General features: G+C 43.3%; 1 protein-coding gene across 2 annotated transcripts in view; it reads left to right on the plus strand.

The window, feature by feature from the left end:
* The window catches only part of LOC122797858 (HMG domain-containing protein 4-like), a 1182248-nt gene that overhangs the window by 136849 nt on the left and 1021641 nt on the right, over window positions 1-23758 (plus strand). For both annotated transcript variants that reach the window (XM_044066383.1, XM_044066391.1), the window contains exon 2: window positions 2700-3637. In XM_044066383.1, the coding sequence (XP_043922318.1) occupies window positions 2771-3637 (867 nt within the window). In that variant the 5' untranslated portion in view covers window positions 2700-2770. The remainder of the gene's footprint in view (window positions 1-2699; window positions 3638-23758) is intronic.

Raw genomic sequence — 23758 nt, forward strand, 5'->3', positions numbered from 1 at the left:
GTCACTCTTGTTGGTAATAACTAGGTCTAGGATATTGTTGCCCCTGGTGGGGGTGTGGATAAGTTGATCCAGGGCATTGGAATTTATGAATTCCAGAAAGCGTTGAGTGAAAGAGTTGGTACATGAGAAGTTTTCCCAGTTAATGGTGGGGTAGTTGAAATTGCCCATTATTAGGGTGTTTGGTTGAACCCTAATATTTTCCAGTATATCAAGAAAAGAGGAGTGGGAATCCTCTGGCATGGTGAAGGATCTGTAGCAAGCTACAATTTGGATTGCAGTTTTGCCCAGAGTTAGTTGCAGTTGGATAACCTCGGATGCATTATGCTGAACAGCTAGTCTGATACCTTTTAGACACTTAGCCTTTCAAACATATGCTTTTTCTGGAACACTGGTGTCTTGTTAACAGTTTCTGATTGTTCATTAAGGACCTCTGACGTAGACTGACTTCATCCAGATATGTTCTGCATTCTTTATACTGTTGAGGAACTCCTTAGTAGAGAGTATGTTTAGTCTATTGAGTCTCTTACACACAATTTCCAAAACTGTAGTTATGTCCCCGTAATTCTTAACAGTGCTTCCTGTGATGATATTTATCTGCTTGATATACAGACAGTGCTGCATGCTCTTGCTACATTTTAAACATAGAACCGATCAGTGGTTCAGGTTTTCTTTCAGATCTGCATTAATTAGTGACATAATCCCTTGTGAAGCTAACATTAGAGTGTAAGCTTGGAAGTGTGTCCTTAAGGTGATGAAAATGGAATTCCCAGTCTATGGCACAAAGGTTCATTACCTAGGGTAGCAGTTGGCTCTGAAGTGGTAGTTCATCTTTATCGTCATATCCTTTCTTCATCCCCCTGCCTAGTTCTGGTGGATCAACCAATCTTCTTGCATAAGACTTGTGTTAACATTTTTGTCTCCTTTTCTTGTTCCTCCTTAGCATCAACTTACTGAGATCTTGAGAAGGGTCTTTAGTCATACCACATTAGGCATTAAAAGGGAGGGAGTGGGTATCTTGGTTCTGAAGGCGGTGAAGATGAAACTGCCAATGCAGATCTGTCATTACAGTCAGTATGTTACTTTTGTATTTGGGCCACAGGTGAGTATGCCATCAACAGTCCCTTTTGTTTCTCCAGAAGCAGACAATTCTGAGAACAGTTTTTCATTAGGGCACCATATACAGGGGCCTAGGCAACAGATGCCTTCTCAATAGGCTGGGCAGGCTATTCCTATACACCTTTCCTCCAGTCCTTTCTTCTCCTGTGAGTAATTCAGAAGGTAAGAGAACAGGTCAGAAATGCACCTTGTGGCTTCTTTTTCATGTAGGCAGCATGGGTTTTCCCTTGTGACAAGTACAATAAGGACTGAGATTGTAATGCTGCCCTAGTATGAAAACCTTTTGACCCAAAACAAGGGTCAGCCTGAAGACCATAAAGCCAACAGTTTGGATGTTATACCTGTCTTTCACTTTAGACACACATTTTCTGAGGACTTGCTTTATATCTTAGGGGAGGCTAGGAAACTAAACCTGGAAAGTCATACCTAGCAAAATGAAGAAAAGAGATTGTGCCAGTGGTGGTATCTGGATCGAAGTCAGACTTCAGTGTCCATAGACCTCCAGTGTATTTGCCCCATCCTTTTTCTTTTTTACCAGTAAAGCAGTCCTTAAAAGGAGGTATTGCATTTGCGGCCACCCAAGAAGGAACTTTCTCCACTGTGGGACCGCAACTGTGTCCTAGAGAAGTTAATATTACCACCCTTCAGCTGCTGCTACACCCCTCAAGTACCTCAACTGTGAATTTTTTTTAATGGCCATTACTTCTGACTGACCCATTTTAGAACTGCAGGCCCCATGTGTATTCATCCCTTCTCCTCTCCTGTACTGATAGGATAACACTTTGTATCAGTCCCACATCTGTAACTAAAATGGTGTGAGATTTTCCTAAATCAGGACTTTCATCTCCCTCTATTTTTATCGTACCCCAATGACAAAGGAAAAAGGATGTTTTGTGCATAGGCAAGTGAGGTTTTACCTTTCAATACTAAGGTGGAAAAAGGAAATCAGACCAGTGATTCATACTCTTTGCAAAAGGTAGGGAGGTTAGGTTGGTTTCCAAATAAACACATTGCCAATGTAAAATCTCAGTTACCTTTGTACAGTTCTTTTTTTCTTTGTTCTGCGAGTATGACAGAATACAAGATAATGAAACGCCTGATTTAAGGACAAACCTCTTACTTGAACTCACAGTTGCAGTAATATTTCCCACCCTTCTACTCTTTACCTTTTCTGTGGACGTCGTGGGCGTGGAGTATGTACACATTTATCTCTTCCCTTGCCTTCCCTCTCTTCTACACTTAGAAGGCACTCCCCACCTGAAGAGGTAGCTTTGAGGGCAGGTTGTTGTTCGGCTGTGATACTTGAGAACATATTCCATTTGGGCAGGTCCCTAGAGACTGCTGTGGCAAGAACTAAAGGTAGCAAGGGAGGACCCTCCCTCTTGTACCACAGATGTGCTGATGTCCATGTGGAAGAGTATCTGCCCATTCCTAGGGAGGAAAGGTTGCTAAGCTGTGGCAGTCAGCCTGGGTGTTAGGCTTTCTAAGCCAGAAGTCTAAAGTGTTAACTACTGTAACAGTGAGCATACTTAAACATGTACAGTTATGTTGCTTTCTGACATACCTGTACTTTATTTTAACAGATCTTTCCCATCTGGATTGGGTAAAGAGGAAAAAGAAACATTTGGTGGCTTCTCCTCCTGCTGATACTGCTATGGGCCTTTTGAAGGCTATTACATCACCAATGGCCTCTGTTTCAAAGCCTTCAAAGAAAACCGAGAAGTCGTTTTCCTCATTTAGTGCCTCTTCATATCCCCCATATTCAGAGTTCAAAAAAGAACATAAGAAACCTAGTAACCGGGGGGAATGTGAGCTGTCCTTGGAGGACTCGATGCATAAAAACAAAAAGATGAAACCACTTTTTGTCAACACCGAGCCACTTACATTAAAAGAGCCAGATGGTTTGAAAATGAAACTTATTCTTTCACCAAAGGAGAAGTCCACTGAAGAGGTATTTACTTATCCTGCTACATCATCTGTAAAAAAATCTTCCAAGAAGACAAGCAAAGATGAGCATAACAATTTCCAGTTGAGCCCTGAAATCCAAGGACTTGCAAAATTATCGCACAAGAAACCCAAATCTGAGGCACAGGTGAATGAAAGTTTTGACTCTGAGGCCTCACTTTATTCTGAGGCTCAGGGCAGCAGCTTATCAGAGTATGATTTTTCTGGTTTGGAGACTCATGAACCTAGCTCATCGTCTGTTGGGGAGATGAAGGCTGGGGAACTGGTAGTAGATGATTCTTACCGAGAGATCAAGAAGAAGAAGAAATCAAAAAAGAGCAAGAAGAAAAAGGACAAAGAGAAAGAAAAACACAAAGAAAAGAAACACTCAAAGTCAAAAAAGACATTACCCCTCTCTCCAGGAGAGATAGTGTCACCAAGTCACACACTGTCTCCTACTGCAGGAAGCCCTACCAGTGTTCCTTTTCACACAGCCCCTGTCTTTCACTCTGATATTCAGAGTGAGAAGAAGAAAAAGAAAAAGAAAGAAGACAAGGAGAAAGAGAAGTTAGAAAAGGTAAGAAAAAAATGTTTTGAGACAAAGAAGTGAACTGCAGAACAGCTACAGAAAAACATGCTTGCAAGTGTAGAGAAATGGCTTGTCATATGCTGTATTTTTGACGTCAAGCTGGCTGTTACCTGATATTTATAGCTTAATAGTATCAGGTTAGCTGTTAGGTATTTTGGCATGTTTCTTCTAAATATTTTTTTTGGTACTGTAACTTAAATATAAGGAGAGAAAATATTTTTTTCTGTTAGAATTAGGCACATTTTGTGTTAAATATTTTGATTTACTGCATTTGTTGCAACTTTTCTGATGTTAGATAAACCTGAAGGTTTTAAGAAGTGCTCAGCTTGCAGACACAAAATCCCTCCTCAAGACCCACACTCTTTTTGTGTGTATTGTTTAGGTGCTGCACATTTTCAGACTGACAGTGACATTTGTGCTGACTTTGAGTCTTGAGCTGTCCAGGGCAGGAAAGAAAAACTTATCTTAAAAGTATTGCTTCCCCCTCCAACAGGGCGTTCATCTTCCTCTATAGCCACAAGTGTAAGAAAAAGCACAGAGGAAATGAAAAGTCTATAGAGAAAAGATCTGAAGGGAAACAGTCGGAGGAAAAGAGGTCTGAGAAAAGGTCTCCAGATCCATATGATCCTTTGAGTCTCGCACCCAAAACACAGTGGCAGTCAGATCAGTCAGCTAGCCAGATCTGGACTCTCTCCTCACTCTGGTTTTTCACCAGAGCCAGTGATCCCTCAGCTCCATTTGCCTATTTTTACAAAAGAAACTGTTCTCCGGGCCTCATGGGATAGCATCATCATAGAGGTCGGTCTGATCCATCAGAAATCTTACTGAAGTGGATGTCGACCATATGATGTAGAAAAGCTTAGACATAAATCCATCTGGGAGTCGTCCTGGCGCCATCCCCAAGGAGAACTCTGCATACAGGCCCATTGACCCTTTCACCCTTTTCTCTGGAACTGATTTACTCTTCGGATACAGGTTCCTTGGGTTTGAACCCTTCAGGTGTACCTCATTTGGGTCTGACAGTTCAGGGAACGTTGTTGACTGCACCTCTTAGTCTCTTGACTCAGATTCTTTCAGATCAAGATGAGTCCTGGCGCCGTAACTTCAGTGTCTGGTTCCCAGTGGTGGAGTTGACTCCAAGATTTTCAGAGCCATCTCTTCCTCTTATGGACTTGGCACTCGATAGCTCAGGTCAGAGGTCATCCTTTGAGCTGACCCTGATTGGGACTGGGTGCTATTTTTCAGTCTTTGGATGGGGGAAGCACTTCCTGTTTTCTGATTGCTGTGTTGGCTTTTGAGGCTGATAAGGGCCTTGGCTGGACCAAGAAGACAGGTGTGGACCTCGAGTTGGATCTGTCCCAACTCCTGGTGGATCTCGTGACTTATTCCTCTCATTCTGATCTACAGGGGCAGTCAGAACCTATAAGCTTCAAGGGTACTCGACACTCAAGTTCCCAGTCTGATTCCCACCAGTCTCCAGTAAAAAAAAAAAAAAAAACCCAGAGACAAGTTCCTAGGAAACAGACGTGAAAACTAAGCACCTGTACTCTTCTCCTGAGTGTCACAGAAGAGACAGATTGGATGAAGGTGAAGTTTCCTCTAGATCCCCCTGGAAGAAATCACATTTGATGACTTCCTAGAATTGATAAAACAGAAGGGGATTGGTCCACCAAACCCCCTTCTCCAGATGAATGTGTGTTCCTTGAAGCTTTTGAAACTGGCTCATCTGCATACTAGGTGGTTCCCCCGCCGGATGCCATTATAGATGTCATGGCACAGAGGGCATGGAAGGACCCTAACATGGTAGAACCTGTCCCCCCCAAAAAAAACGACTGGATTTTAGTGGTGCCAGAAGATAGGAAATACTGGATTAAAGAACCACCAGTAAATGTCACGATGGTGATAGTAGCAGCAGCAGCAGCAGCTGCGAAAAAAGAACCGTCTGAGGAGAGTCCTTCTATTCATGCTCTCTAATACTGAGTCAAAGGCATTGGTCAAACTAGGGAAATGGATGTACACTTAAGTGACGGTTGCACTCAAGAGTGCTGAATTACTTCTCGCACATGACTGACTTTCGGAGAGACATGACCAAGGAGACTTCCAAGTCCCTCTTGGGTAACTTGTTGTGGAATGCTCAACAAACAGTGGACACCCAGTGGTCTACCCTACAGTCCCCTTCTAATGTAGCCATGTGCCTTCTGTATGTATGGTACGGCAAGAACAGCAAACATGGGCATTACCATGTGTTATCATGCCTGAATGCAGCTCTGCTGTTTCTCAGAAAGCTTCAAGGCGTCCTTTTTAATGCCTTATTTGATGGCTCCACCCTCTTTGGACCAAAAGTTAAAGAACCTCCTACTTGGAGTGAGCCATATGGTAAGATGCTGTCTCCCATGGGAATCCATTTCTCCACCACTCAGAGGTCCTATTCCAGGAACCAAAGTGGTAGCAAGAAAATGTGGTTCAGAAAATCTAAAGGTTATCAGCAAGACAGTCCTGGAGACCCCCCCCCCCCAGAGCAGAGTGGAAGGTAAATCAAATGGATATCACCCCAGGGCCAGAGGTGTACCACATAATCAGGGTTTTTTGCAGTCCTTTCACTGAGAAATCCTTTAAGTGCTCCTGAAGCATTACTTGACTACCGCACTGTGAAGGCAGTCTGGGAATGCTCAACCTTGCACCCACAAGCCTGACAGAACACTACATTAAATTTCTAGGTGCTAAGGATTATCTCCAGAGGTTACACCATTCCCCTTTTTGTATTGTATCTTCCAAAGAAGAGTTTAAAGATTCCTGATGTTCCTTTCAGTCATTTGGAATCTGCAGCAACAGAAGTTTCAGAGTTGCTAGAAAAAAGTCATCCAGCAGGTCCCTTCAGACCACTTAAGATCTGTAGTTTATTCCTGGTTCTTTTTAGTTCTGAAGAAATTAGGGGACCTCAGGCCAGTGTTGGATTTCAGATACCCTGATCAGTTTGTGAGACGTGCAAAGTTCTGGATGGTACAGTGCATATTACATTATTATCTGCTTTTACTCTGATAGTAAATCTGTCACAGGAATCCTAAATTTAGGAATATCTTCTAAAATGTAATATTATATTGCAGAGAATGAATGTATCCTGTCAGTTAGTATGTATGTCAAAGTCTCTTCAATGGAAATTGTATGTCAAAAGTCTGTCCTTAAAACTATGTATTGTAAAAAATTGTTCTCTTGGAGCTTTTCTCCCCGGTCCTCCACTGAAAATGGACTTGTAATCCAGTTGGACTCTCCCGGTCAACAAATGTAAAATAAATAAATATTACCTTTGTTGAGGAAGGACAGTTAGATGTGCTCAATAGATCTTCAGGATGTCTGATGTCATGTCAAGATTCTGAGGCAGTCCAGAAGATTTCTTCATTTATGGATGGGACTAGTTATTTTTAGTTCTGAGCACTGCCTTTTAGTCTCACCACAGTCTTCTGGGTGTTCACCAAAATTATGGCAGTTGTAGCAGCTCACTGCTGATTGCAAGGGATCCAGGTCTTCTCCAAATCTAGACAATTGGCTCCTGACTGCTAGCCCTCTTGGTGTTCACCAAGATTATGGTAGTTGTAGCAGTTGACCTCCAATTGCAAGAGATCCAGGTCTTCCCCATATCTAGACAATTGGCTCCTGACTGCTATTTTCAGGTATCTGTTGGTACAGCAAGCATATTTGCTCTGTCTTACAAACCGACTAGGGATCACAGTGTGTCAAACAAAAAGCCAAATGTTTCCCACACAGCAGTGAGTTCATAGGATGCCATATCAACATGGCTCTTCAAATTGCCAGACAGACAGAGGCCAGGTTGCTGTCCTTAAGGCCATTGGCCTCTCAAATAACCCAACATTCCTCAAGCAAAGTCGATTTTCCATTTGTTAGCTTTGATGGCCTCTACCATCACTTCAGTTCCACTTGCAGGATACTATGTGAGAGTGCTGCAGTGGAGCCTGTCAGTCCATTGTTCACAGAATCTACACCCACTTCATACCAGTATTCCTCTCTTAGAGATTTGCAGACATCATACCAGATGATGGATAACTTCCCTGTCTGTCACAGAAGGGGAGACCTTTTTGCCCTCAAATTTCCTGAGCCACAGTGACCATGGATGCTGTTTTTTTAGGGTGGGGTGGGGGCATTTCAAATGGAAGGTGGTTTGAGGTACTTGTTCACCTGTAGAGGCCAAACTTGACATCAGTATCTTGGAGATGAGTGATCCTCCTGGCATTGCAGGCCTTTCATGACTAACTCCAAAACCACAAACAATAAAAATAAAAAATGAATTAAATAAAATACCACTCAGATCAGCCACCGATCAAACTGTTTAATAAACTATGACTAACTACCCAAAGGTAAGATATCCATCGAGATGGACAATATGTCGGTGGTGCGATACATCAATGAACAAGGTGGAACATGATCATACCCACTTTGCTGGACCTCCATGAGAACATGGCAATGGGAAATGTCTTCCCATTTTCTGATAGCAGTGCACATGCACGGATGTTAAATGCACTAGCAGACAAGCTGAGCAGGTCAGTCCTATTGCCTCATGAGTGGTGTCTCAATCAAGCAGTTGCAACGGAAATTTTCAGCCACTGAGGCCAATCTTGCTGCAGCTTCTTTGCTTCATACCTGAACAAGTGTAGCAATTACTTTGCCCTTATCCCTCCACACAGACAGTCACCAAGAGATGCTCTATTTCACAATTGGCCCCTGGGCCATCTCTATACAAAGCCACATGGTGCAAGACCAGGGTGATCCTTATTGCTCCTTTCTGGCTGTGACAAATGGGGTTCCCCTTCCTTTGGCCTCATTTAATACACCCAAGGCCAGATATTGGATCCCAGCCCAGATCTTCTGTCACCCATCTGGCTTGTCTCTACCAGATCTACAAGCCCTAAAATTAACCACATGGTTTCTCCAGTTATGATGATAGCCAGAGACACCAAGCTTTCCCTATTGGTGGTTTACATTATCAGAGTAAGTGGAAAGGTTTTCTGTCTAGGCTTCATTAAGGGGTTTTGATCCCTTTTCCACACCTCTCCCATTGATTTTAGACTTTCTATCAAAACTTTTTTCAACAAGGATCTAGTTTTTCTTCTATTAAAGTACAAATGGCTGCCATCTCGGATTTTTACATAAGGAATAATGACGCTTCCATTGCCTCTCTTAAAATCTCCTAAACTTTCTTTAAGTGAACATTTCTAAGATCTCTAATCAGCGATCCAGTTCCCCCATGGGGATGTCACAGTCTTGCTTCAAACCTTAACTCAGAAACCTTATGAACTGCAAAAGAGTAAGAATGTGGTGTAGATAATTGGTTCAACCAACAACTAAACAAAAGTAAACCAAAAGAGGATGAACCAAACAGCAGGCAGTAGATAAAAAAGAATCTTTGAAAAGGCTACTATGTGAGCCGAGGGAGGCTTTTATAAATAGGAAAAAAAGTATTCACCCAGGCACCAAAGTTCACTTCCAACAGTATCCACAGGTACCATAAAGGATCGGAAACCTGCAAATATACTTCAAAAGCACAGCTTTAATGAAAAACAGCAAAGACCACATACACTACAGGCATTAACGTCTCTTGTCTAATACGTATTCGTTTAAAAGTTACTTCATGTGATGCGGACAGACTTGTAAACCATTCCCTTTATGCTCCCTCTACTTGATGAATTAAATTGATTAACTAATGAAGTTAAAAGATTAATTGTTAATACAGAATACAATGAATATAAAGTGACTGTGTGCTTATACAGCCTTCTCTGAATAAGAAATAAATATAACATCATTTTACTTGTTAAAAACCATGTTACCTAAGTACCTCTACTTAAAAATTAATATTTTGTATAAAATCATGTACTTTAAAACTTAAAAAAAAAAAAAAAAAAAAAAAATGTATGCATGTAAAATATAGAAAGTGAACTTGAAGCTCCCTCTGGTGTCCATTCTGATAATTATACTCTGAGCTCATAAACATGGATATGCATTGTGAATTGGCATTAACATCAATGTACAAGTAGATATAATCATATTAAAATTGTATTAAAAACTATTTCCCTCTTAAAATTTCAAATTAAAATATTGGTATATAAATGCAAACATAAATATACATTGTAAAAGTTAAAAAATTATATATACACATTACAAAGACCTATCCAAACATTTTCTTCTGTTTCAAACCATTATTAAAGTTTTGCTGCCCTCAGTTTAAGCACAGGGTCAATTGAAATGTGGTCATTAAGTCCAGGAAATTTGTTTGCTTGGAGGGTGATCTGCCACCGTATGGTTTTCATACATGAGTTCATAGTGTAATTATCAGAATGGACACCAGAGGGAGCTTTAAGTTCATTTTCTATATTTTACATGCATTTTTTTTTTAAGTTTTAAAGTACATGATTTTATACAAAATATTAATTTTTAAGTAGAGGTAATTAGGTCATGTGTTTGTTTTTTAACAAGTAAAATGATGTTATATTTATTTCTCATTCAGAGAAGGTTGTATAAGCACACAGTCACTTTATATTCATTATATTCTGTATTAACTATTAATTAATCTTTTAACTTCATTAATTTAATCAATTTAATTCATCAAATAGAGGGAGCGTAAAGGGAATGGTTTACAAGTCTGTCCGTGTCTGATGAAGTAACTTTTAAACTAAAACGTATTGGACAGGAGACGTTAATGCCTGTAATGTATGTGGTCTTTGTTGTTTTTCATTAAAGCTGTGTTTTTAAAATATATTTGCTGGTTTCCGATCCTTGGTGGTACCTGTGGATACTTTTATAAATAGGACTGATAGTGGCAGGAGGGGTACTTTCCCATGTAAAAAATGTAATTACTATGGACATTTGGACACCAGTAGTAAGTTCACTCACCCAGACACTGGTAAAGTATGGGAATTCAAGTTAACAGCGGACTGCAATACAACTGAACTTGTCTATCTGGCTTACTGTAGTAGATGCTATTCATTCTACATAGGGAAAACAAATGGTACGTTAAAAGAATGCATGAGAGAGCATCTGTATGACATATCCAGGGGTGCTGAATCTAATGCCTTAGCCAGACATGTAGCTATACATGATCATACACACACATTCAAGTTTATGGAGATGGAAATAATATCCAAGAATGAAAGAGGGGGAGACATCAGAAATAAAACAGAGTCAATAGAGTTAGAATGGATTATAAGGATGAGAGCCAACATGGGCAGAGGTATTAATGATAAAGTTTCTATAAAGCCAGTTTTGCAGGCTAGAGGGCTGCCAGATGACTACTATTTTTCTTTATTTTTTAAATTGTCCATGTTTATATGTAATATGTTTATATTTCTGAATGTTTACTGCCTAGAAGACCATTTTTAAACTGATTATAGATATGCTTTTTATATATGTATTTAAACAAGGACTGCACTTATTACTCCATGTAATTGAACAAATGATTTTATTGGTTGGTTTAAAAGTAAGGCATTGCATTTCTTGTGTGTTTGATGAAGCAGCTTCATGCGCTGCAAAAGCACTTACCATTTAACGGAATGATTTTTTTTATTTGTTGCCTCCTGTGGTTTGGCTGATCCTCTTTTGTCTATGGTAACCTTATGAACTGCCAGCCTCAGTAGAAGTATCTCTGTTAGAAGACCATTTTTTTTGGTTGCAGTCACATCCGCTAGACAGATTTCTGAATTGCAAGTGCTATCATGTAAATGACCTTATCTCATTTTCCACAAAGATAGAGTAACCATTAGAATAAATTCTTTCTTTCTTCCAAAGGTGACTGTTGATTGATTTGCAAATCTGTTTCTCCCCAGTTTCTTAAAGGGGAATGCTGTCATGCCACACACTATATATGTTCACAGACAGCTCAGATTCTACTTATACCGTACGAAGGAAATAAGAAAGTTGGGTCAACTGTTTATCTCCTTTTCTTAGGTAAAACTGAATGAAATATCTCAAATGCCACGATTTCTAAATGGCTTTCAGACTGCATTACCTTTATTTGTACTGTGGTTTACCCATACACACAAAAACAAAAGCCCACTCTACAAGAGCATGTCTGCCTCTACAACAGAGGAGAGTTCCATCTGTGACATTTGTGTAGCAGCAACATGGTCCATAGTTCACACATTTATATTTTGTTGCAGATTGGATGTGCAGTCCAGAGCACATTTATCCTTTGGTTCCACTGTACTCAAGAACATCCTTCCTTGGTACCACCCAAGTATCCTGTTGGCAGCTAGGGAATCTGTCCCAAGCATTGAACTGGATGAAAACAGACCATCAGACATGAAAGTTGCATAGTTATCTTAACAATAGAATCATGTTGTCTCATTTTCAGCTGGTTCAACATCCTTCCCTTCTGCTTTCCAAATTATCGTCTGCAACTTCTGGTGCCCAGTCTGATCTTGACCAAGACCCTGTCAGTGTAGGGGTTCTTAATGGCTATAGTAGCAAGCCTCTTCATCTTTGACTACTGATTTCTATAGCTTTTCCAGGAATACATCTATAATTTGGATAAAGTAGCAAATTCGATCTGAGGCAACTTAGTGTAGAGGAGAGAATTACTTGTAGGGGAGGTGTCAGAGCTTTTGATTCACAGCTCTAGAAGAAGGTGCCAAGGTGGATCCAACAACCCCAAACACTGAACTGGATGAAAATGAGAACACATATCTGTAGATGTTCATCGTGTTTCACTGTTGCAGTCATTACACTTGGGTTATCCTGCTGGCAGGCTACCCGCAGTCGGCCTGAATTCCAAAGTCTTGGTCTGGCGTTGGTTGCTGTCGCCTCTTCCCTGACATCAGTGCACCAGGGGTATAAAAGATGCAGCCGATGCCATTTTCTTCAGTCTTTTTTGCTGCGCGGTGCCCGAAGCAAAAACAGTTCGCAAGTGCCGGTCGGCCGACTCCTGAAATTTTCAAAGATGAATTTCAGATCCGAAGTCTTCATTAGAGCTAAGTACCCCGTTGGGGAAACATTTTTCTTGCTCCACACATATGTCAGAAAAAAGTTAATAATTGTATTTCTTGTGGGAAGCAAATACCTCATAAGGATTTTCATTCTTATTGTATTCATAGGTTCATAGGTTTATACTAGGCTATCTGCCCTAAGGCATTTATAAGCCTAGCCCAAATTTCTGTGGCTTACACCACCCCTTATATGAAAAAATACTGTGCCCATTAGTTTGTTGTGCCTCTGTTCAGCAGTGACACAGAGATGATTCCCGGGGTAAACCTAAGATCTCCCATCCACAGGTCAAGATTTCTCTTGAACAGAGCCAGCGAGGTGCTCTGCCTCACATGGACCGGGATTTTATTCGGCAGCATAGGGAGTCTCTGAGTGATAAATCTATCCCTCCAGCACGTCCTATTTATATCCGTGCTAAGGTTTAAGTCGCTTGCTCTAGTGGTTTTGGTGAATTTGGATTTTTTGAGGTGGAGCATGTCCATTAATTCCGGGTTGGACATGGCCTTGTATGTCAGGCACATGTCACCTCTGAGCAGACGGTATGCGACTGAATAGAGCTGGAGTTTCTTCAATCTGGCAGCATATGACAGATTTTGGAGTCCCTTTATCCTTTTGGTGAGGAACTTTTGGGGTCTCTCCAATTGCTGCAGATGTCGGGTGAGATGCATCCCGAATGGGGCATTCTACTCGATCATTGGTCTGATAAGTGAAGAGTACAGGGGAACAATGACCTCACTAGATCTGGATGTGAATCCCTTCATGATCAGGTGGGCAATGTAGAAGGTCTTTCTAACCACTTTAGCAACGTGAGTGTCAAAAGAAAGGCCTTGCCTAGGCCCTGATCACAACGTTGCTAGCTGTCGGTTTTGCATTAAATTTAACAAACGCACTATTAAGCGTTGGTACGATTTTGCCTTTCATTACTTTGGCCGAAGATTCAGTTATATAATGCTGTCAGAACAGCCGACGACCAGAGTTTACAAAAAGCGCAAGGAAAAAGAAAAGGACAGGCATCCGAGGTCCAGAATCGATGAGGCTACTGCTAAGCCAGTCACCGGTTCGCCGGTTCTCAGTGAGGTGCTTTTGCAGCCCCTGACGTCCGCTGCCTCAGAGCCACAGGCCGTTGCCGACTCCCACGTGGAGCCAACTAGGCCTCTGGAGACTCAAGGTATTGGACACTCAGAAACTATCCCCTCAAATGGGTCCTGAGCCGCTGAGCAGGCATCGGCTGTTTTCAGACCTACACAGTTATATGTTAAGCCAACCACAGCTTCAAAGGCAAAGACTAAAGCAGCTCTAAAGACAACGAAACAAGTACAGCATTCTCCTGGACAGACTTCCATGCCTAAAAAACAGATGTTCAAAATGGCCGAAGACCTAATTACCTTGATCAGGGTTTCCCACCCCTCTCCTGATAAGAGGCCTAGGCAGGAGACAGAATATGAATCTTCAGATCAGGTTTCCATTTCCTCTGACTCCTCCTCTGAGCCGGAATACTCTCTTCCTCCCTATGAGAATTCTGATGCTGAAGAATCTATCCCTTCAGCCTCTCCTCCTGAGGATTATTCTTTTGGGGAAACCCTGCATACCATGAGGGAGCACTTCCACTGGGAGAGCCAAGACTACTCAGAATCAAAGAAAAGGCTTAGAGATTTCCTTTTACTACCTCAGCACAGGCCTCTTGCTATTCCCCCTGTGTTAGACATTGGGGATGATGTATTTTCAGAGTCTGGCCTTTCTCCTGACACTTTGCCCCCTACCCCTGCTAAACCAGACAGATACCACAGGGTTCCGGATTCACATACATTTCTTTATAAAAACCCTGCTGCTGACACAGAAACCATTTCTCAAGGTCCCAAAGGAGTCTAGGCTTCCTCTGCAAAAAATCCTATTCCCTCTGATAGGGATTCAAGGGCACTAGACAGATGGGGGATAAAGGTTTACACTTCTGCTACTTTGGCTGTGAGGGCTTTAAACTGTCAATTTCATATGCTTAAATGTCAGCAATACTTAATGTCACTACTTAAAAAGAAAATTTTGACTAATTCTGATTGTGCAGAAAATAAGGAAATGCAGGATTTATTGCATGCAACTGAACAAGTGGGAAAGCATACATTGCAATGTGGTTTTGATTTTCTGGAGGCCTCTTGCAGGGCTGCAGTTACGGGTTCTGTCATTAGGAGGCATGCTTGGTTAAAGGAACAGAATCTGCCTGATCATGTTAAAGCAAAATTATTAGATGCTCCATTACAGCATGATACTTTATTTGGTGTTAAAGCAGAGGAGGTATTGAAGAAAATGGAGGACAAAGCAAAATCTATGCAAACAGTAAAGGATTTCTTACAGGTACAGCCACCCAGATTTAGCAGGAACTGGCCTACAAAGAATTGGTCCTTTCCAGTGTCAGGCCACAAAGAGGCAGGTACAGACGCCCCAGAGGCAGTCCCCAGCCCCAGGGCTCATACAGGCCTAAACAGTGGGGCGCTTCTACCTCCAAAAGCAGAGAAGACAAATCACAGCCATACAGGAAACAGTCCCAATGACTTTCCTGTGCCAGCACCAAGCACTTATTCTTTGGCAGCCCCCTTGGGGGGAAAACTAGCACTTTTTTCTCAGAATTGGCACAGGATCACCCAGGACAAATGGGTCTTGAATATAGTGTCCCAGGGCTACAGGTTCCACTTTCACACCCTGCCAAGGGCAAAAGGTATGCCAGACCTGCCACACAGTCAGTGGGCAGAGGCGCAAAAACACGTTTCATCCCTCATGGACATGAGGGCCATTCAGCAAGTACCACCGCAAGAGCAGGGACAAGGATTTTACTCAAGACTTTTCTTGATACCCAGAAAGGACAAAGCCTGGAGACCAATACTGGACCTGTCTATTCTAAGTACTTTTCTGGACGTTCCCAAATTCAAAATGTTGACTCTGCAACAGCTTCTGCTCATGCTGGGCAAGAAGGCTTGGCGTGTAACTTTGGACCTAAAAGAGGCATACCTGCATGTACCAATCAGACAATCTTGCAGAAGAGACCTCAGATTCATAGCTGGCTCAATGCACTACCAATTCTCTGCACTGCCCTTTGGCTTATCTACTGCGCCCGGGGTCTTCACAAAATGCCTGGCACCAGTAATTGCATTTTGCAAATAAAGAGGAATTCAAATATATCCTTATTTGGACGACTGCCTTATTCAAGCAGAGACCAAGGACATTTTACTAAAACATCTGGCGTTTTAAAAAGGTTATTAATTTGCCTAGGGTACACAGTAAACGAAAAGAAATCAAAACTTGTACCCTCTCAAGAGATAATATTCCTGGGTGCAAGCTTAAATACAATTGCCTAGATGGCTTATCTCACGCCAGACAAACAAAGGCAGCTGACTTCTTACTTCAAAATGTTGGCAACAAAGACCCAGTTATTTACAAAAAAAATTCTGCAGGCTTTGGGCTTCATGGCATCCTGCATTCTACTAATTTCATATGCCAGACTGCATATGAGGAAACTACAATGGTATCTAAAAAGTGTTTGGACTTAGCATTGCCATAGCCTAGAAACATTAATTACCCTCCTTCCTTGCCTGCAACAGAAGTTTTGATGGTGGGCACAGGCCTGTCACCACAACAAGGGACAGCCATTCAACCAACCCACAGCCAGGCAGTCAATAACAACAGATGCATCAGATTATGCCTGGGGAGCCCACATGGCAGGAAAATGTATTCAGGGCACATGGCCCACAAGCCAAAGGCATCTTCATATCAATCAAAAAGAGATGCTAGCTGTTCAGAATGCCCTGACAGCTTTCGAGGATCTACTTCATCCAGGACAACTACTGATAAGGACGGACAATACTACAGTCATGTGATACATAACCAAGCAGGGAGGCACACATTCTTACCCCCTCTGCAGACAAGCCATGACTTTGTGGGACACAGCATTGACTTATCAAGTACACCTGCAAGCACAATTCCTGCCAGGAAAGATAAATACTCTGGCAGACCAACTAAGCAGAAACCTCATGGATCCTCACGAGTGTAAACTGGATCCACAAGTCTTCAGCATGATAACAAAGGAATGGGGATGCCCAGACATGGATCTATTTGCCTCCCCCCACAACTGCCAACTACAGAGGACTTATCACAAGCAAGCATGGAAAGTGGATGCTCTATCATTCAGCTGGGAAACCCTAACAGTTTATGCCTTTCCTCCTCTGCCTCTCCACCCCAAGGTACTCCTAAAGGTCAGACAGGAGAAGCCAAAAATTATTCTGATTGCCCCAGACTGGCCCCGCCAGCACTGGTACCCAATCCTAAAGAGCTTGTCTCAAGGCCCAGCCTGGACATTGAAACAATCGGATCCTTTACAGCCAGCTCAGGACCCTAAATCTGACAGCATGGCGGATAATGTAGCCATTCAGAACACACCTCTCCCCAAAGCAGTGATGGATGTTATTTTGGAGGCCAGGAGGCCCAGTACCAGAAAATCTTATGCAGAAAAATGTAAGAGATTCTGCGTTTGGAACCAGGCACAAGGAGTTAACACGGTTGTACCAAATATTCCTCAGATTTTGCAATACCTAACTGAGATGCTGGACAAAGGCCTATCCTTTTCATCAATTAAAATCCATGCCTTTGCCATTTCAGCTCATTACAATACGGAACCACCTTTTTTTTCTCATCCATTACTAAGGTAGTGCCTCAGAGGGGCCAAAAATTTAAGACCCCCAAGGAGAGCACCAATACCTGCATGGGACCTCAACTATGTCTTCGAAAAACTCACACTGCCGCCATTTGAGCCAGCCAGTACAGCTGAGATAAAGTTTTTATCATGGAAAACAGCTCTGCTCCTAGCAATAACCTCTGCAAGACGAGTCTCAGAGTTACAGGCACTCATTGCTGTGTAACCTTTTATTATTTTCCATCCAGACAGGGTTTCTCTGAGGATGAACACGACATTTGTGCCTAAGGTAGTGTCCATTGTGGCCCTTAACCAAACCATTAATTTGCCTACCTTTTATCCAAACTCACAGAATAAGGGTGAGAGACTCCTACATTCTTTGGACATACACAGGCAGCTATGCTTCTACTTGGACAAGAACTAAAGCTTTCAGAAAGACTGAGCAGCTCTTAGTGGCATATGCTGCAGGATCACAAGGAAAAGCTATCTCTAAGCAGACTATTTCAAAATGGATAGGTCACTGCATTTGTTTCTGCTATGCACAACATGGCAAATCAGTGCCTAAGGGCATTAGGCCACATTCAGCCAGAGCAGCAGCCACTTCAGTAGCAATCCTCAGAGGAGTACCAACCAAAGACATTTTAGAGGCTGCAACTTGGAGTTCAGTGCACACTTTTACCAAGCACTACCACTTACCTCTCTACTCTAAATCCAGAGCAGGCTTTTGCCACTGCAGTTCTGCAGGGCCTCATAGCCACTCCTAATCCTATTTAGGCCCAGCCACCCAACCTCAGCTTTGGGATTCAACCCAAGTGTAATGACTGCAACAGTGAAACACGATGAACATAGTACAGTTGTGTACCTACCATAAATGTAGATGTTCGAGTGTATTCACTGTTGCAGTCCAGGTTACCCACCCACCATCCCCCTTTCTTTGCTGGGACTTATCTGTACTTCTCTATTCTATACAACCTATGTGGTGTATTTGCTTGTAGATGAAGGTAATGTTTTATTTTACTGCATGCTTTTTTATTGGCATAATTTTTAGCCTACCCTTTTGGGGGCACCTGACATGTGGGGCAAGAAAAACTGAAGAAAATGGCGTCCGCTGCATCTTTTATAACCCTGGCGCACTGACGTCTGGGAAGAGGCGACAGCAACCGACGCCGGACCAAGACTTTGGAATTCAGGCCAACTGCGGGTAGCCTGCCAGCAGGATAACCCAAGTGCAATGACTGCAACAGTGAATACACTCGAACATCTACATTTATGGTAGGTACACAACTGTACTTTATAGTAAGTACATAACTGTAGTTTCAAGCATAAAGTTCATCTAAACAAGATTTTAACAAGCAGTGGCAAAGAGGTTCCAGAAAGAAAGAAAAAGCCTCGCTCAGTCAAGGACAGTTCAAAAAATCAGAAAGATTGCGTTTACAAGCTCCCTTCCCCTTGGCAATCTCTCCCTCTCAACTTTCTTTGTGGTACCAGATTGTTTTAGAAAAATAGAGTTTCAAAAGTCATTCAACAAGGGTACATTTGGCAGTGAGAGTCCCTCCCTCCTTTTCAGGGGATTCCTCCTTGCCCAATAAACAGTGTCTCCTTTTCCTTCAGTTCTGAGGCATCTGAACTGATGTTAATTTTCATTCATTCCTCACCTCTGGATTCAGAACCAATCCCCTGATCCGACTCTGCCACTGTTCTACAGCTCGTGGAAACCACAAACTCTCGAGCTCCTCCCTTACCCATAATGCAGTAGTTCCTCTCCCTGTCCAAATCTCGTTTGCTGCCATCAGGAACAGATGTGGTTGCTACAGCTGTCGAGCATAATTGTTTCAAATTTATGATAAGTACATTTTTTCAATGTTAGTCCTCCTAGCATTAATCCTCTCTTTACCTTGCTTTACAGCTTAACAGTAAAAAAAAAACTTTCTTTACCTTTGTGTTTGCCATTGTTGGTATTACTTTTTTTACCACTTAGCGGTATTTCTTCTGCACCATTGTTTGTAGACTTTTCTAGCTTTCCTAACTTTTCTAATAAAAGAAAATAAAATCTTTCCCTCTCTCTACTATTTAGTTTCTTTTTGAGATCATTAGTTTCAGTATGGCAGATGAACCTTCGAGGTTTAAAAAAATGTAATAAATGTGGGCATACGATTCTGCTATCTGATGCTTATGCACTGTGTGCATTGCTTAGGACCTGAGCATTTACAGGCTGATTGTTTAATTTGATAGCCCTTGTGGGTTGGAAAAACAAGTTGATACTTAAAGGCTTTTTGCCATCAGCCTTTGGTGAATCACTTTTGGGATCTCCCCATCCAAATCGGACAAGAAAGACTCTAAGAAGAGATCTTTAGAGCATTCTAGCTCATCTCACTCAGAAAAAAATTAAAAAGTCTTTGGCTCCGACCCCATCATGTCTGGAAGCCTTGACTTGTATGACTCCACCTATTGCTGCCCCCACTCCAATATGTCCTTCGGTGTCTGAGCTCTCTGATCTGAGTATCCAGATGCTTTCTGCTTCGGATTCGAAGATACCCTTGTCTTCGGATCTAAAGTCTCCTCTTAGCATACTGACTCCGAGTATGTCTGAGCTGGAGAACTCTTAGAGTCGAAGCTTCATCGTTAGAGCTGAGGTATTAGGATCGACTCTGAAGTAGTCACAGCCATCTCTTCCTCTCGGAGAGTCTGCATTTGATAGCTCGGCTCAGACTCCTGCTTTGGGGGCAGAATCTTCGCATCAGAGGGAACCATCAGTCCAGAAGCTTGCCTTCTTGGCTCCAGTGGTTTCTTTCTTCCCCGAGCAGTCTGCCTTTGAGGTGGTAGAGAGAGTGTTCTCCTCTAGAGCTCAGATGTCTCCTCCCCCCTCGGATCTCCTCTCTGGTTCTCAGATGCCTTTGTGTTGTGAGTCTCAGCATTCTACTCCACAGGGGCAGACAGACCAGTCTCCAGACAACCCAACAGGGCATAGTTATCTCCTCTGATACTTCTGTGGAGTATCCCATTGAAGAAGTCCCTCAGAAGAGAAGGTGCAAGAGGGAGGCACTTGGACTCCCCCCAGGAGTCAGTCATGGAAGATAACAATTTCAGTGAGAGTCCCGAGAATCTCCACCTGATGACATCTCTTTTGGAGACATTTTTGAAACCCTGAAACAATGGGGTGGTTGATTCTCCCATGACCTTTCTCAAGAGAAATTGGTATTTTTGGAGGTCTTTGGTACTGGCCCATCTATCTACTGGGTAACTCTGCCCACTGATGAGTTTATTGATTTGGTCTCTTAACAGGCGTGAAAGGAGCCATATTTTATAGAGCTGATACCCAAGAGGTCAGATAGGATCCTGGCACCACCTAGTTAAAGGGAATTCTGGAGCAAAGGAATACTGGTAGATGGTATGGATGTGGCTGCGACCACCAAAAAAGAATTCACAGAGCAGAGTTCTTCTGTTCATTCCCCTAGTAGTCTAGGGTGATTGACAGATTCGGGAAGTGAGTGTATGCATCAGCAACCTTTGCACTCAGGTCCCTTAACTACTTGGTGCACATCACCAGATTACAGAGGGATTTGATCAAGGAACTCTCAAAACCCTCTCAGGGGCAAGTACTGCTAAAAGCAGACTCTAATGTGTTGTCCATTGCCTTACTTGGATAGAAGGAAGTTTCTTTGCTCACCAGTGGGAGTGGGGAGCCTTGAGCAGCCTATCTGTCCCTGAAGGAGTGACCTCAGCACAAGAGCTTGTAGTAATTGGTCGTTTTGGACCATTTCCAGCTCTTTTGAAGTTCCCTGTTTAAAATCCGCCCCTGAGCGCTTTTTTCTGGCTATACTACTCAGAAACAGCTCCTCGTGGTCCTGCAGAGTGGTGCTAGCAGCAGAGAACTGAGAAAAGCGACTACTTTCCTGATCTAAGTATTTTTTTGCTGTTTTTACCTGAGAGACCTTCCTTTTCTTACTTTGAACAAGTTTAAACTGCTTTATTACCTGATGTTAAGTTGTCAATCTCGCCTTCATTCTTGCTTGATGGGTTCGGCTCCGACTCGGCACTTTGCTAAGCTCGAGAGTCACTTTTACCAGCTCGAGGCAGCCCCATATCCCATGATGCAAGGCGGTAAGTACCCAGATCTCGTTTGCCGCTTCGCTGATGAGGTCCTCCTTTTGCCAGCTCCTGGTAAGTGTTTTATATAAAACTTTCTTAGCCCCCTTTTCACTTTAAACTTTATATTTAACGTTTTTAGTTTATATTAAGCCCTTTTCTGACTAAAGTGTCCCTCACTTCTTAATTTTTTTAGTCAGGCCTTCTCCCCTCCCATCCCCCCCCCTTGTCAGGGTGTGTGTGTGTGTGTGTGTGTGTGTGTGTGTGTGTGTGTGTGTGTGTGTGTGTGTGTGTGTGTGTGTGTGTGTGTGTGTGAGAGGTTAGTTCTCAATATTTTTTTTGGGATAACTTGTTCTTTGGGACTGTGTTGTGTGTGTGTTTTCTGCAACTATGTCCAAAGAAAGGGTCTCAGGCTTTAAGAAGTGTGACTCGTGCTGTCAGAAGATGTCTCTGACAGACGGTCACACTTCTTGCTTATACTGCCTGGGACCTCTCCACCTGCAGGACTCCTGTGCGATTTGTCATTCCTTTAGCCAGACAGTCCTGCAGGAGAGGAGAAATAAATTGATATTAAGGGGTCTTCTTAAACCGGAGGGCTCTCCGGCTAAGTCTGCTCCGAGCAAGACTTCTAAGTCTTCCAAGGCCCAGGCTTATGTGTCTAAGCCTGCGGCCTCGGCTCCGACTCTTTCTGAGTTGAGATCGGCTCCGGCTGGAGCCAATCCTAGTTTGCATAAACCTTCGGCACCGATGGCTATCGGTGCCGATACTGGTTCAGTCACATCGGTGTCGGCTCCGACTGGCTCCGACCACCATGTGGCTCAGGCTTCGGATGTCTGTATCGGCTCCGGCCGGAGCCGATGCATCGAGACCTTCTGTCGGTGCCGAAAAGTCCTCGGCTCCTACTGCATCTATGGTTTCGTCGGCTTTGATGGTTCCTTCGAGGAAGAGGTCCAGGTCCCCTTCCTTGGAACCGATACTCTCGGCTCCGGCCTCACCTCTCCTTTCGGAACGGAGCCATCGGAGCCGATCATCTAGGTCATCCAGGCTTTCTGACCATGATTTAGAGAGGGTGGTCAGTAGATTATTAAAATCACAGGCACTGGCCCAGATGCTACATAGTCCGTCTCAACAAACGACTATTAGTCCACACCCTCTTGTAGTTCCTCCTTCGACTCTACCTCAGAGTTTGGAGCTGGAGTCTTCGGGAATAGTTTCTGCTATGGCTGAGGGGCAGATACCCCCCCCTTCTGCTCCCTCAGCATCTACTCTTATCTCCTCTTCGAGACCTTCCTTAGAGGGATTCGGTGGTTGGGCTTCCCTGGTCTCCTCCGAGGGGGTGAGTGGCATCGGACCCTTGTCCGACCCCACTCTTCCCCTTGGAGCCTCGGCCTTGGTGAGCTCGGCTCCGACATCTGCCTCAGAGCCTTCCCTTTCGGTGGGCCCTGGAGTTCCGGCTTCTTCGGAACGGGTTCTCTCGGACCTCCATGGGAGGGGGGCCTTCGAGGTGATGAAGAGTGTGCTGGCCACTGGACTCAGCCAGCAGTCTGTTCCCTTAGCTCCTCCCTCTACGGTGCCTGTCGATATCTCTGCCATCTCTCTTGCTCCCGGACCCAGAGATCCTCCGCCTCAGGTTTCCCCACTGGGAAGAACCCCCTCTTCCAAGGATTCTCCTGATCAGTCAGGGGATCCTCCGCGCAAGAGGATTTGTAAGAGGAAACATATAGACTCCCCTGAGTCTATCATTTCAGATACCGACTTAGATGAGTCGGAGGGATCCCCAAGATCCCCCTCTGAGGATATCTCCTTTTCAGACATCCTAGAACTCCTAAAACAGAGGGGAAACTGGCCCTCCAATAATCCCTCTGAGGATGAGTCGGTATACCTAGAGGCGTTTGGATCTCGGCCCTCCACCTCCTGGGTGTCTCCGCCTTTCGACCCCCTCATGGAGGTTATTGCTCGAAAGGCTTGGGCTGCTCCTGACTCTGTAGAGCCAGTTCCTAGGAGGCCGTCAAAATTTATTACTGCCCCTTCGGATAAGCTTTTCCTTACTAAAGGTGTCCCTGCTGATGCCATGGTGGTGGCGGCTGCCACTAAGAAGGAACTTGCAGATCCTTCCATACCTGTCCATCCTCCTAATAAGGACTCTAGGACCATGGATAGGTATGGTAAGCGGATGTTCTCTTCAGCGACCTTTGCTATGCGTTCGCTGAACTACTTATGTCACTTCACCAGACTCCAAAGGGACATCCTTAAGGAGCTAGGTGAAGTAGTACAGGATCCCACAGCTGCAGGGGCTCAACAAAAAATTGCTTCGCAGCTAGGAACCCTTAATTCTATTACTAACTCCTCCATGCGACTGATAT

Source organism: Protopterus annectens, chromosome 1.part0, assembly GCF_019279795.1.
Source record: "Protopterus annectens isolate FY-2018-M chromosome 1.part0, PAN1.0, whole genome shotgun sequence".
NCBI classification, from domain to species: Eukaryota; Metazoa; Chordata; order Ceratodontiformes; family Protopteridae; genus Protopterus; species Protopterus annectens.